Here is a 15,519-nt window from a genome sequence, read left to right on the forward strand (position 1 = left end):
ATGAGTCACAGGCCATCAGCAGACAAGCCCAATTCTGTGGAAACTGCTGGTGAGTCATCTGATGGAGGGTGGGCAGGTGTTTCTTCTCCATTTCAGCTTTTGCTAATACAGTTTTGAGCCAAACCACCTTTTTGTACCTTTTCATCAGTACATACTTTTGGCTTGAGGTTGGAAACTCAGTTCAGGCAAAATGATGTTGTTCATTATGAAGGAATTTATTTCATCAGCTTCCCTTTGAATCTGGTGCACTAACAATGTTTTTATCTTTCAAAGACAGTAATTTTTCAAGTCTTCTCCCAGGACAAATTTGAGAGACATTTTACCAATGTCTTCATCAGAAGCTTAACAGGCCCTTTTATTATCTATTTAATTTTCTTTTTTTTTTTTTCTTCCCTTCACACAGCAATTTGATACTCATGTTGGAGAGGGTGGAAGCCAGATGAGTGGAGGTCAAAAACAGAGGATAGCTATAGCTCGAGCTCTTGTGCGAAACCCAAAAATCCTGCTGCTGGATATGGCTACATCAGCACTTGATAATGAAAGTGAAGCTACTGTCCAAGAAGCACTTCATAAGGTTTGCTATAGCATAGCATAAATCAGATTTTAAAGGGCAGAAATTATTTCTAATGCACTCTGCAGACAGTGCTGCTGAATTGCAACAAAGCAGTGAGAAGCTTTTCTTAATAGCTGTTTCATATGCACAAGTGGAACCTTAGAATTATTGACACAAAATATTTTTTTTCTTATATTGGGACATTAACAGAAATCTATAGCTCCCTTTGCTCAGAAACAGGTGCTTATCTATGTGCTATGGATGGAGTTCAAGTCAAAATCAGCTGAAACCACTTCTAATTTTGACAACTTATTTTCCATCATAAAGAGGAATATTTTGACCATCCTCACAGGAAATCCCATATATAGTGTCATTTTGAATTGATGCTGTCATATGATACACTCCAGTTCTCCTAGCCAGGGTACATCCCTCTTAAGAGAATTCCCATGATGTTCCACACCTTAGTCATACCCATGGTATGTTTTATAAAACTTAACTCTTAAGAGTGATGGCTTCAGAAATACCGAATGGAGTTCACTAACTCCTGTAAAAATCAGGAAATATGCTTTGTTTTACTGAACAGAAAGTTTTGTGGTAAACCTTGCATGGGGAAAATGCAAAAGGAAGAGTTTAACTTTAGTCAATGTATATTAAATTTAAAGCCACAAAACCCATTTACAAAGAAAACATGTAATCAAATAATAAGGTTGATCAAAACAGGTAAAACAAAATTTCAGAAGTTACAACGGTTAGTGGTACCATTGGTAAAAAAGACTCCTGTTGATTTGACCAAACTCTAGATTACACAGCACTGGTTCCAAGCTTTTCTATTTGCTGTCCTGGGAATGGGGCTGTTGTTGTTCCTTGTTAGGCTCACCTTGGCCGCACAGCAATCTCAATAGCTCACCGCCTGTCAGCCATCAAAGCTGCTGATGTCATCATTGGGTTTGAGCATGGAAGGGCTGTGGAAAGAGGAACTCATGAGGAACTCTTGAAGAGGAAAGGGGTTTATTTCATGTTGGTGACCTTGCAAAGCAAAGGAGACACTGCACTTAATAGAGAAACAATGGAAAGTAAGTGTTTTGGGTTTTTTTATAAAATGACGTAAAATTCCACAAGACACAGGTTTATTTTTTTAAATGAGGGCTGGTTGCTTTTTTTTTTTTTTTCTTCCATCTTAATGTCTGAATTATAGCATTCATAGAAGCAAAACACTGATAGCCCTGTCCAAAGTGTTTTTACTGCATATGCACTGAATGACCTTCCTAATATAGATCTGCCCTGAAACATTAATCCTTACCTGCAATACCCATAATTTTATAGCTCCATTTAGTGCTGACAGTCCAGTCATGCTGCATTTGAAATGTGAGCAAATTACAGAATAAGCTGAAACCACCCCATTTGCTTTACTAGAGGCAGATTTGAATCAGAGCTTCTGGAAATGGAGATCTAATGGAATGATCTGTTGTATTTTTGTGAAGCATCATACTTGGATATTATTATCTTAAAGAAGAGAGCAATTACAGTGCTAAAATAGGGAATCAGCCTTTTAGCAGTAACATCCCACGTGAGATAGTCCTTGGGTTAATATTCAATTAACTTCACATCAAATACAAATATAAAACTTGTGGTATGTGTAGGAGTAGCAAGGCTCTACTACATTCCTTGCCTTCTACATGGTATTCCAGTTATGACTTGGAGACACTGCACTTTTTTGCAGAGCCACAGTGGACTTAGGTTGTATTCAATTTTAGCACAGACTGAAGAGCTCTATGTACTATATTTTACAGCAGCAGAAAATAATGTGGTTGAGCCAAATCTTGAGAAAGTCCAGTCATTCAGCAGAGGAAGCTATCGAGCTAGTTTGCGGTGAGTCTTAAAAATTATTGTAAATGCCAGTATGTTTCCAGATCTCTAGACTTCGTCCCACTATTCCAAAATCCCAATAGTGATAAAGAATCACTTATCTGTATGTTGCATAAAAGAGGGTAGAAAGGCTGCAAGCATTTTACTAAGACAGAGTTTTCTTGGAAAGAAATAGCTTGGATAATATGTTAGTGATTGAAGGTCCATAGATAAACAGCAAGACTCTTAATTTGACTCCCCTTTCTATCCATAGTACCTTCTCTCTAATTCTGGTCTACTGTGTTAATGTTCCATTTTTAATATTACTACCATATAGCCATATATTTGTATTACTTAATGCACTTTCAGTCCAGTCACTTGAAAAATGACTTACCGTGCAATTACTTGAGAAATCAATGCAATGCACAAGGACATTTTTATTATGATTACTTGAAGAAAGTTGAAGGATTTTACAAGCCACACTGTCTTGTAGCTAGACCCTTATTATTTCTCTCAGCCAAGCCCATGTCAGACATATGCAAGTGAGTACATGCTTCCTACATTACAAGGTTATGGATTGTCAGCGATAGAGGTGGATCAGCATCCTGTTTTGCTGGACTGAGTTTAACAAATGAGTGTTAACAAATACATAATGCAGGGTACATTTAAGACATGTCTGAGTGGTGGGAGTGGAATATGATTTTGAAAAGCATTTGTCCCTGTTGTGGGATGTTTTCTTTTCAAGAAGTTGAGAGAACATAGGAAAAGAAAAAGTCCATGGGATTCCCATTATTTGCTTCAGTGAATCCTGATTTAGTTGATATGAAAACTGCACCTGTTTTGCAAGTAACTATTGTGTTACTGAGCTGTGAAGAACAGACCATTTCTGTCCTCTTTACAGGGCTTCACTTCGGCAGCGCTCCAGATCTCAGCTCTCTAATGTGGTTCCTGACCCTCCATTATCCATTGCGAGAGATCATGCAGAGTCTATGTATCTTATGCCTTCTTATGGAGAAGATGATGGACAAGCAAAAAAGGTCAGGTCTAATAGTTTGATATTGAATTTTCAACCAAACAGGTTATATTACTTGGTAATGATCAACTGTAGATATATTTCTCTGTTATAGGAGTTGTTGGCAGATACATCTTCTTGGATTGATCCTTTTCTCTACCTAAATAAAACCCCAACTTCAGTTCTTATCTTCTGTGTAAACCCTAGGCTGCCTTTTGATGGTTGTTATGCTGAAAGGAGGTTGTAGAGAGGTGGGTGTCAGTCTCTTCTCCCAGGTAACAAGCAATAGAATGAGAGGAAATGGCCTCAAGTTGCGCTAGGGAAGGTTTAGATTGGATATTAGGAAAAAATTCTTTACCGAAAGGGTAGTCAAACATTGGAACAGGCTGCCCAGGGAGGTGGTGGAGTCTCCTTCCCTGGTAATATCTAAAAGACAGGTAGACGAGGTGCTTAGGGACATGGTTTAGGGGTGGAATTGGTAGTGTTAGGTTCATGGTTGGACTCTATGATCTTAAAAATCTTCTCCAACCAAAACAATTCTGTTCTGTTCTGTGATTCTTATTTGCCCATTAAAAATTTCTAGCAGACTTACCTGTTGGTAAATTGATATATGTTGTAAATTAAGTTGAAAAAGACATATTCATAAAAGCTGAGTTAACTGACAAAAAGCAAACTGCTCAGTCTGTGAAATGTAATAGCTACTCAGTGATATAAATGATGCCGCTTCTTGTTCAAAAAAGAGTAAATTCACTTTCGTCACAAAATCATCTGGAGACTTGAGTAAAGAGAGGCTCTCACTGCAACCTAACCCAGAGTCCTTTCACTGGCAGTGTCCTTGTGCAATCAACTAGCATAGAAAATAAAGACAGCTTGTCTTAAAATTATGTGGAATATGTGGGAATATACACAGTGGTTTTCCGGAGTGCTTATGAAGTTCCCTGCACCAATTTGCATGGCTACATTTGTTCAGTGCAGAGAGCAGCAGTTAGCAGTCACTGTTTTTGCTATTGCTCAGCCTATTCTGTGGATAAATAGAGGGCTCTAGTGCTATCATTCTGGCACTAGCTCAGAAGGAAGAGAAAATACAAGATGCTTCCACCCATTCCTCCTTGCACATTTCCAGCAGATAGATCTTCACAGTGTCTGTCTTGTCTGGGCATTTCCAGCTATATCAATTGAGGGAGATAGGCAGGACTCAGCACACTGTGTTAAAAAAATTCTGCACGAATCAAACTGCAGGGTAAGTTATAATTTGATTACGAATATTCTGCTCTTACCGGGAATAATTACAGGAATTCAGCATATAGTTTGAGGCTGTTTCGTAGAAGGGAGGCATAATTAGCATTCATAAACCCTGAATCCAGCTACCACTCTGAAATCTTCCTTCTTTTAATTATATAGCATACCTGTTAATTTGATGCAGAGTCTGATCAGTGTGTTCACCCACAATACTTTAAAATAATATTTAAGAGGATTCCATGAATGACACAAAAAGCTGCTTGTGAGGAAGAAGTTTATTTTGGCACTAGGTATTGCATCACATCTCATCTGGAGGCAGCAACAAGGGAACAGCGTGACTTTCGGTGGCAGAAAATCTTAAACTGGTCATAATTAACCTCTTAAGTTGGAATCATAGAGTTGCACAAGGCATGAATCTCTTTTTTTTTTCCTCCAGGGGCAGTAAAGGTAGTCATTTATGTAACCATCTTGTGAGTCCCTAGCCCTGCAAAAGAGCTCCAGGCAACAGCCAAGACCCATCACTGCCCCTTCCCATACAAAGCTAGAGCAGCTGTTTGGGCACTGTTGGCCATTTAATAGATTATGCTAACTATTTCATCTCATTGTCAAAGGGAGAACATTGCTGGGGGAATGCATTTGCTTCATAAATCCAACCTTTTTTTTTTAGGAATCCGTTGTTGTTGAGGAAGATATCAAGCCTGTACCATTTACCAGAATTTTGAAATACAATGCCTCTGAATGGCCATACATGGTGCTTGGATCTTTGGCGGCAGCTGTGAATGGAGCAGTCAGTCCACTCTATGCTTTATTATTCAGTCAGATTCTTGGGGTATGTTGTGCTCACATTTTAAAGTCTATTTTAGCTCTGAAGCAGAAGGGAGTGAATGTATGATACAGGACTTGACATGTTTTGGGCAGATCTTTGGATCTCATCAAGTAAATGGGGTTAGCCTTCTTGCCTACAAACAATTACTAAGTAGAGATATTTATATCACTGTCATCACACTATCATTTGAGCTCTTGGAAGGGGCAGGGTCATTAGCATTTGTCATGTGCTCTTCCTTATGTCTCTTGTTCACTTTCCAGAAACTGTTGGGAGTGGGTTTCTATACTTGCATACAGTTTATTTTAGATGAGACAAGATGTACCTCACATGCAGGTGCAGTGGAGAGAGAGACATGCAGAGGTCCTTCTCTGCAGAATTTTATTCTACAGACTTGGCCAAGCCTTTGAGAAAGCTTTGGATCAGATCCAAAAAATACTTCACTTTTTTGTTCATATATTTCAGACAGCTCTTTACTGCCTGCTCTCTGCAGAATTCCCAGGGAGAGGTAGATAATTGCAACAAGGTTCATAGCTACCAGCAAAAAGTAGACTTGCATCAACAAGTTTGGAAGACAAGCAGGAAATAGGAATGTGCTTTAAATCTTGATATTCACTAAAGGATATATTACCATCAAAATCCACAGCTTTGCTAGAAAATTTTCAAGAATTCAACCATGACTGTTTTTTTTTCTTCACAAACTTGCCATAATAGAAAAAGGATACTTCCCCTTTTGTGAAACAGCTTTTTGGGAAAACATTTGCCAAGTTAGTGGGAAACGAGGGCTGCCTGAAGAAATTCAGCATTGCTCTAACTAATGCCTAGGAAAGGGTCCTAAATTTTCAAGAATTAGGAGGACAGAGAAAATCATTCTGTTGATGCTGTTTCTTATTGAGTAAAGTAATGACACATTCACTGGAAAGAAAATGGGAATGCCACTGTCGTTTTGCAGTTTGGGATAAAACTTGTGTTGTGATTCCCACTTACTTGTTTAGGTCATGGTAGGCACATATGTGTGCAAAGAATATATGACATAAAGGGCAGACATTCTTCTAGAAACTAGAGGTCTGAAACCTTTCAGGCAGGAAAGAGTAAAAATATTTGAGCTACTGATTAGAAAAGGGTTGAGAAAATGCTCCTAATAGCAGTGCCAGCAATCTGTCAAAGGGAAGATTGACCTTATGCTGTTTGGTTTTTTTGGGAGGTTGTTTTGGCTTAGACATTTCTCTCTGGAAAATTACTCAAGACTTTGAATCACATTTACTTGCAGCTCGATGTTGCTAGCTAAGTTCCAGAATGGGGCAGAGCAAAAGACGTTCCAGTCCCTGTTGATCCACTTAGTGGCTCCTGGCCAATGTGCTTGGCCTTTTAGCCATGGGTGTGCCACCTCCAAACACTTTTTGAGTGTCTAGACCTCATGCCGAGGATTGTGGCTTTCACTAGGCAACAGGTGAGACACTGCTGTGTGTATTCTGCAGTGAATCTAACCTTTGATTATTTTTGAGAGAGGTTTTCTAGACACTGGGAGATCTGGGGCTGATGTCATCCTGCAAGATGCTAAATGCCTTCAGCGCCAAGGATGAATTCCTTCTCTTGAAAGTCTCAGTCCATCAAAGGAGAGAGACTGCAAGAAAAAAACAAGCTATGATGAACATGAGCAAAGTCCAACATCTGTGTCTCATTATTCATAGATTTAAAACATTTCTGCCTGGTGCCAAGGCAGTCAGGCAGATGGAATATGCATCTGCTTTCCAAGCTGTTTGAATATCTGCAATGATGTTGTGACAGACACATGGGCTTGTACTCTGGGACCAATAGGCTGGAGAAGTGAGGGGAAAAATCCCCACAGCTATGAAATGAAAAGATAAATTTAGCAAAGTTTGCCTTGAAGATTCTCAGAAATTAATCCCAAAAAGTGAATGAAGAACTGGCTAAATCTTCTGATCAGTTCAGATCAGAAGTGTACCTTCGGAACAAATTTCTCAGTAGTTTCTTCTTACTATGCTTTGATTCCCACTGTGGAAATATCTCAGAGTATGGGAAATGGATCCTTTCCAGTAAAACTCAACTAGAAGATGTGCTCAGACTGCTATTGGGCATGTAGCCCATGGCTGCAGATAAAAGGCAGTCTACACTAAAACTGTTGAAACTTGTATAATCTGAATATGGACACCTCAGCAACAACTCTCCTTTTATAGATCTGATGCTATTGTCCATGCTACATATTACTGTAATCAGTGTTATTTTTTAAAATCAAGAACATAGGTCAAAAACATAGCTGAGCATGTTAGGATAGCTTCAGAATGCGATAGTTCAATTTTACAGGACAGATCTGAAAGGAGAAAAAAAATTCCTCTGTTTGCAATACAGAGATCCCTTCCCAACGAATATAATACACACTTCCTTCTGTAGGACTATAAAGTGCTGTTGCTCTCAGTTTAAGGGAGAGTGTAAGCACGTACTTCAGCCCACTGCTGTTCTTGAGCTGAGATGCTTCCTTGAGTTTAGAGCTTGCAATAGGAATCCCAGACTGACCAATAACTGGTTTCACCAGGAACCCTCAAGGTGTCTTGCAAACATTGCAGTTCTCTCAGCATTTATCTAAGAGCAATGGAGGGCCTGGCCACAGGAACTGGGAAGGCCTTTCACAACATATTTCTTGCATAAGAGAATGCAAGGGAACCACTTTGAATGTGGGTGATGTGGACAGAATATTAAAGCAAAGTGTGACAGCACTCTCCCTTTTCATGAGCACCTTTCTTACACATGGATATAGATCCAGCCTCCCTGATATCGGGAAATGTGTTGCCTTTGACTTCCCTGAAATGAAGACTCCTACTTAATCTTGCCTACCATCTAGCCATACAGAAGCAATAAACAAAAGTTTATTTATAACAAGCATAAATACTTACTGGGACTCACTGCAGGGTCCTAGGGCAAGCATTTATCTCTCTTTTCAATGCTCAAGCTGGTATTTGATATTTGTTTATTCAATTAGAGGGGGAAATTTAAAAGTATGAAAAGGAAAAATATTAAGTTCAACTGATGTATGGGGCCATCCTAGAGTTTCTGGGTGACTGTGCAGAGACAGTACACAAATTACTTGTGAAAAAGCCATCAGCATCTCTGGAGAGTAGTGCTTTCCATCCCAGTTCACAACTGTGTAATTTTTATGATCCATCAGACACTCTATTTATCATACAGTTTATTAGTTTTACTCATCAGAATTCCTATTAATTTCAACAGAAATTTTGTTGATGTTTCTTCATATGAAAAAGTACCACAGTACGGTAACTCACATGACATACATGTTCACAAATGTTGGCAATGATGAGAGTTAGTTATTCCCCTGGTTATGTTTTAGGCCAGCTATGCATGGGGCATGACTACTACTACGAAGTGCATTTTCCCATCCATGTTTAGATATTGCTTACCATGATGATACAGAAAATACCATCACAGCAATTCTAAAATCCAGAATCCTCATAGGACAGATTTTATACATGTACTGAGTTCACCTTGTATCTCATTCAGTCCAAGTGTTTAATGAGAATACTTCCTACAAAAAACAAATGAACAAACAAAACAGCAAACAAACAAAAAATAGTGGTATCTTTTTGAGATACGTAAGTTACAAAGATGGATGAAATCTGCTCACAGCCTGTTCAATTCAGGATCAAACATGAATTACAGTGGATGTCACTAAGGAGATGGGAACAGCAGTAGACCATTATACATCTTATTCTTTTGTGACCGATTAAAATATACCTGGTGTTGGTTTGTTTTTTTTTAAAAAAACCCAAAGATTAATCTCAGAAAGTAATATGCTACTGATAAGATGGTTTGGCATTGGAACAGCTCTTAGCTTGAAACACTAAGCGCCGTTTTGATATTATCATTTTGGATTTTGCAGGATTTGTTGCCAAGGTTCTGATGGACAAAGTCAAAATACTTGAAGTGGAATTTCCACTAGAGAATAGCTAGTTCTTTTTTCTCAAAATCTCTAATTCCTCCCTGTTATTTGATGCATAGCTCACTTCTTTGAACCATAAATAACTTGGGTTGACCTTTTAGGACTAGTACTTATATTTATTTTTGTGGAATTTTTATATTTTACAGCTGTAATTAAAATTCCTTCTTCTCTTTCTACTCTTAAATACTTACCTGTAAGAATTTAAGCTGTTTTTGATATAAGTACAAGTCAAATGCACAGGTTATTTTTAATTACACGTTACAGATAACAGGTTGAGAGATTAGTCAATTTATAGTAATTTTTACCTGTGAAATCCAATTAGAATTAATTTAAGGTTAGTGGACGAGTACAAACATGAGCTGTGGCTTATACCTGCAAGTAGCAGAGGTAGTTTAACAGCTTCAGGTATGTTAACTGACCTACATATCAACTGCTCTGACTGAAAGGAATGGCTAAAGGATGGGTACTCAGATTTGGACCACTACTTCAGCAGCAGCCAGTAACGCTGGCACATGTTGAAAAAGACCAGATATTCAGAACGAGATAAAAGGAAAATACCATGGACCTGGAGCAGAATGGGGTGGAGGGGCTCTCCTTTAGGCACGAATGCTTTTTCTGCAGTACCCAGCAGTAAGCGAGTAGCTCATATCCATGCTCCTTCTGTAAAAGAGATTAGTTTCCTCTTGCAGCCTACCTACAGCAATTATAGATCCGTTACTGTTGTGCAGGGAGAGTCTTGCCAGGGTATAACTACTTACACAGACCTCATTTTGTATGGCCCAAGGGAGTTGCAATTGCCATAGACTGAAGAGGAGGTCAGGGAGCTGCTGCACTGTGGCTTTGTCACTATGCTATTTATTTCATTGCTGCTCTCTGGTTATCACACTGGATCTCGTTTAGAGTAGGGGGATGACTGGTTAATTATAACTAGACATGGGCAAAAAGTAATAGCAGTATGTGCAGACACCGGGTATAATAAACTTGTTTAATTGGAATAAAAAGCATTTTGTGGTACCCACGCTGACCTTAGGAAAAATAAGGAATTGGGCCTTTGCAAGGGGTGAGAGAGCTCTGTGTTTTGGCTTTGATTCTAGCATGGGCTTCTGCACTTGGCAGAATAAACTTAACACACAGCAAAACTGACACTTCTAATATGATGCCACCCATTTTTTTTTTTCAAAGACCTTCTCCATTCTTGATGAAGAAGAACAAAGAATCCAGATCAATGGTGTCTGCCTGCTCTTTGTCTTTGTTGGAATTATTTCATTTTTCACACAGTTTCTACAGGTAATAGCAGTCCAATATAGGTAAATTTTGTTTCTGATCCTTTATTCTGTCGGTATCTCTTCCTGTACAACATTTGTATTTGTTCTTATGCACCCTAGGGATACACCTTTGCCAAGTCTGGTGAGCTGCTTACAAGACGGTTAAGGAAAATTGGTTTCCAGGCTATGCTAGGGCAAGACATTGGTTGGTTTGATGACCGGAAGAACAGCCCTGGTGCTTTGACTACACGACTTGCAACAGATGCCTCACAGGTCCAGGGGGTAAGACCTGGTAGCTTAAGAATCATTTTACTCTAAGCACTGACTGAAGGCCTCTTTTGGCAGGTCGTCACAGAAATTAGCCAGCCTGCAACCAGTGAGGTCAGTGTAGATCAGTCCTTGTTCAGTCAATTAAGTATTTGTTTTTATCACAGACTGTCAACATGGAACACTTATCACTGTATTTACCCAAAAGCACAAGTAGGGTCACAATTTACTGCCCATTATCCCTGCCTGTATTACCCAAACAAGAACACAAAAATCAATAAAATATCAACCATCAATGGAACCTGAAGGAGCACTCAGTGCAAAAGTTTTAATTTCTTTTTTTTTTTTCTGGAGATGAATTGGCTTTTTGCCCCAGTGCTTAAGTGTTGCTTTCAAAAAATATGTCAGAGTAGTATTTCAGTGACTAACATCAATCACTAATCTTGTTTGCAAGTTTTCGGCATGGCATTGTGCTTGTGAATTTTGATTTAAACTGACAGTCCACTTGAAAAAACAGTTTACAGTACTGGCTGGGGCTCCAGCTGGGGAATCATGCAGCTGATTTTAGTGTGACTTATATGGGAAAGTGAACCACTGACTCCATGCATTGTTGCTCCTTAGTGGGTGAGGGTTAAATCATGCTGAGCTATAAATGTTACCTATCTGAATTAATGCTTTGGTAGGAGTAAGTCAGATGACATTTTACTTGTCTCCAATGCAAGCAATTTTCTAGAAACGAAGAAGGAAACATAATAGATTTCTTTGTTGCAAAAATTGTCCTGTTTCAGCTTGACTGAAGACAGCAGGTTAGTTTTTAAAAACTATTAATGGAGGTTTTAAGAACTTAAAAGCCAAATGAAAAAAGAGGTTCCCAAAACCCTTGTCAGCAGCAATTTCTACAGAGAAACCAGCTGCAAACTTCTTCAGCCCTTACAGAGCATATTTTAATTGAAATAAGCAAACTTGTAAAGCACTGACTGAACTATTTAATAGCCTCCTAAGGGCCATCTTTGCTCTAAGCACACATAGAGCAGTGGGGCACAGCCCTTCAACCCACAGCTCCAGGGCAAAAACCCAAGAGCTACTTGAGCAGCACTGTTCCCCAAATTTCACTGGCTGACACAGAGCTCAGCCAACTGCTGCTATTGCAGAGGGAGCTGAAGGTGAGAAGGTGCACACGAGTGTCCGAGGTCTGAAAATGTCTAAATCTGTACCAGGAGTAAGAAGTGGACTCTCAGAGTGTGTGGGAGGAGTGTTAGAGCTGCAGGCTCCAGGTAAGAGCAGCCCTGTGGCTGCTCCTTTGGTAGCCTCTGCAGAGCTGGCAGGTGTACCTTCCACCTTCCACCATGGCCAGGCCTGAGGCAGCTTGCCCTACTGCTGCAGGTCTGAGCAGGAGTAGCTGATGAGCACTTTATACTGCAAATTCACATCCTGCTAATTAATTTGACTGAAAATGATCAAGGATATCAAATGCATTTTTTTTTTCCTAATACACAGCAACCTAGTTCCTAACCAGGGCTGCTCTTTACTGCTACGAAAAAAAACAACTTTTGAGTAAATAAGTCAAGTGTATTAAAAAGAATAGTGTTCTTGAAGTACATAAGGAGAAGATGAATGCATTCAATAAAGGTGATGTCAAAGGCATATTTAAATTTTTTCCTTAATAAAGAGTCGGGCAGAAATGCTACTTTAATTCATCTTTTCTCAGTGATTTTTTTACTGAGTTCAGCACAGCTGAGACTTTGTTGTTAATAGCTAAGTTGCAAAAGGGTTCTGTTTATTATTTAAATCTAGATGGATAAACGTAGGGGCTAACGTATTCAGAGGAGTGATTCCCCGAGGAATGAAGGGAACTAATTTCAATAGTTAGATTATCTTTCTCACAATCATTAGAAACAATTTTCAAGGTTCTCAGTGGAAAGTTTGGTGGGTGAAAGGAATATTGGACATTTGCAGTTCTCTTGATACAATTAATTGGAAATGGTACATCTAAACTGGCTAAATTCCAGTGCAGTCAGCAGCTGTCGATGCCTTATGATACTTTAATATAATTTAGAGTTTTCCTAAATCTTTATAGGAAAATTTATTTAAAGATTATGGAAGTTACTATTGGACTACAAGCCAATCATCTGTTTCTTCTCTTTGAAGGCAACTGGTTCGCAGATAGGAATGATTGTCAACTCCTTCACCAACATTGGGGTGGCCATGATCATTGCTTTCTACTTCAGCTGGAAACTGAGTTTAGTTATCCTGTGTTTCCTGCCATTTTTGGCCTTATCTGGAGCTGTGCAGGCGAGAATGCTGACAGGATTTGCCTCGCAGGACAAGAAAGCGCTGGAAACTACTGGACAGGTAATGTTATTTAAAAACTAATTTATATTTGCAGTCACGGGTAGTTGAAAAGTCAGGCATTTGGGACCATCAGTAATTCAAACATCATGAAACTGGCAGTGTTTTGCCAATAAATTGTAGTATTTCAGCTTGTCAAACCATCGAAACACCACTGGGAACTCCCTAACTGCAAAAGCACTTGCTGCATGGAATGTGACTGACTTTTCAAAAGCTGTTGGACTTAATGGGTAGACACAGATCTCTCAGCACTCTGTTTCACTTTTGTCGGGTTTTATTTAAATAACACCCATTTGTTGATGCCTGGGGATCATGCTGTCCTCAGAAAGCAGGGATACTTGCTGACTTAGAAATTCTCACATCTGAGAATTTGGTACTGAACAACAGATCCGTATGTGGATTTTAGAGAGACCTTACTAGCTCACCAGCTTCTCCATCTCTGTGTGTGATTTAAAAAAGCACGTCATGACTGGGAGCACAGAACTTAAAAAAAAATAAATAAATAAAATAAATCATGTACCTACATGTATGTACACATGCAGACTTCTGGAAATAATTTTTTTGGAAAATGCACAAAAGGTATTATGTGAATTAGTATCACTTGACTTTGGCATTACCAATCAAATAAACACATTTATGGGCTACTGTTGAGTGCTGTTAGGAACAATCTTCAATTCCAGAAAGCCAAGGAAGAATTAAGACCTGATCAACTGCCCACATTCAGAATGGTTTAATTATTTGCAAAAAGTGATAAATCAAAATACTATCTTGACAAGGAGAGAAACTTCACTAATGAGCCCAGGCATCAGTTTTTATTCAAGAGAATGACCTAGAGGCTGAGATGAAAAGGGCACTCAATGCTTCAGCAGTTTTGGTGGTGACTGATTATGTGTGGTGTTAATTTCTAATTTATTTGCCAGCACTGCATCCAAATGCTAAATACTCTTGCGTTCTTCCACAGTGATTGCTCATCAGCCATGCTAAGCATGGAAAAGAACAGTCTGAACAATCCAATTCACAGTACCTGCTTACCTGCTCCTTCACATTGTAGGATAATGCAAAAGATTTTTACTCTTAATTTTGTTCAGGAAAAACCCCTGGAATTGGATGGAGTATTTTTTAATGATTTGTATTCAGATCTCTCCCTACATGCTGAGAACATTCATAAGCCATATATACCAGACTAGTGCTTCCCAAAGGAAAATGTCACACTACGAAGCTACTATCAAAGTCCAGGCAAAGCGCAGCATTTAAAACCAATTTCTTAATGAAATTACTCAGAGATGAGCAGGGTGAAATTAGGATCAAACAGACTGTCAATTTACTTCTATAGATGCAACTGGAGTGCTTCTTTTTTTTAAAAAAACCTCCATAACCCCAAATTCGGACTGGCAACAAAGCACAATATAAAGCCTACAATTAATTAAAGCACCAGAGAAGTTTCCATGAGGATTATCTCATAATTGCCCGTGTTGCATTTTTCTATGTACATAAGCAAGCATTTGCTTATTCTTTGCCTATGTACAAGGTAAAAATCCTAGAAACTGTGTCACTGATGTTAGAAGAATCAAAGTGTCACCCTCTGCTTATATGTTCCATCTCATCAGGCCTTTTGGATATAAGTGAGAGAGAGAGGGTGAGCAGGTGAGGAAATGTAGTAAATTCAAGTGATTTTAATTTATGAAACAGAAGTTGGGGATAGCATCCCTTCTAACTCAGGCTATTGCTGTAAGTAAAACAAATAAAATAATTTAAATAAATATCTTTACTAAATGCATGCAATCAAGGAAATAACAGTGTTCCTAAAACCATTTTTGCTTTTGTGGATGTCCCATTTATTCACATTACATGAAATAAGTCACAACGAGAGCATTTTCCCAGTTTCCTAAGTGTGCTTACAGTACCTTAGCTCTAGAGGAGCAGACAAAGCATTACTGTTGAGGGTGTTTGTTAGTAGATAATTGCTTGTAGGAAAGTTTCTCTTTAGGTTGGCTGATGTGGGCAAGTCTGTATCATATCTGAATCAGTTTATATATGGCATTAGTGCCCTGTGTTCATGAAAAAATCATGCATTTGTGAAAGAGCCCACTCTACTTTTCCAAGTAAGAATTAGGAGGTTTTACCAGTATTTTTTTTCTCCTCCAGATTTCCAGTGAAGCCCTCTCTAACATCAGGACTGTAGCTGGGATAGGG

General features: G+C 38.9%; 1 protein-coding gene across 1 annotated transcript in view; it reads left to right on the forward strand.

Annotated features, from left to right (window-relative positions):
- The window catches only part of ABCB11 (ATP binding cassette subfamily B member 11), a 43,271-nt gene that overhangs the window by 23,190 nt on the left and 4,562 nt on the right, over nucleotides 1-15,519 (forward strand). The window contains 9 exon segments of the mRNA XM_029084964.1: nucleotides 404-574; nucleotides 1,425-1,626; nucleotides 2,344-2,422; nucleotides 3,300-3,435; nucleotides 5,317-5,478; nucleotides 10,628-10,732; nucleotides 10,831-10,992; nucleotides 13,126-13,329; nucleotides 15,472-15,517. Of these exon segments, the coding sequence (XP_028940797.1) occupies nucleotides 404-574; nucleotides 1,425-1,626; nucleotides 2,344-2,422; nucleotides 3,300-3,435; nucleotides 5,317-5,478; nucleotides 10,628-10,732; nucleotides 10,831-10,992; nucleotides 13,126-13,329; nucleotides 15,472-15,517 (1,267 nt within the window).

The sequence above is a fragment of the Antrostomus carolinensis genome, unplaced genomic scaffold (genome assembly GCF_000700745.2).
Source record: "Antrostomus carolinensis isolate BGI_N321 unplaced genomic scaffold, ASM70074v2 scaffold8575, whole genome shotgun sequence".
Classification (NCBI taxonomy): Eukaryota; Metazoa; Chordata; class Aves; order Caprimulgiformes; family Caprimulgidae; genus Antrostomus; species Antrostomus carolinensis.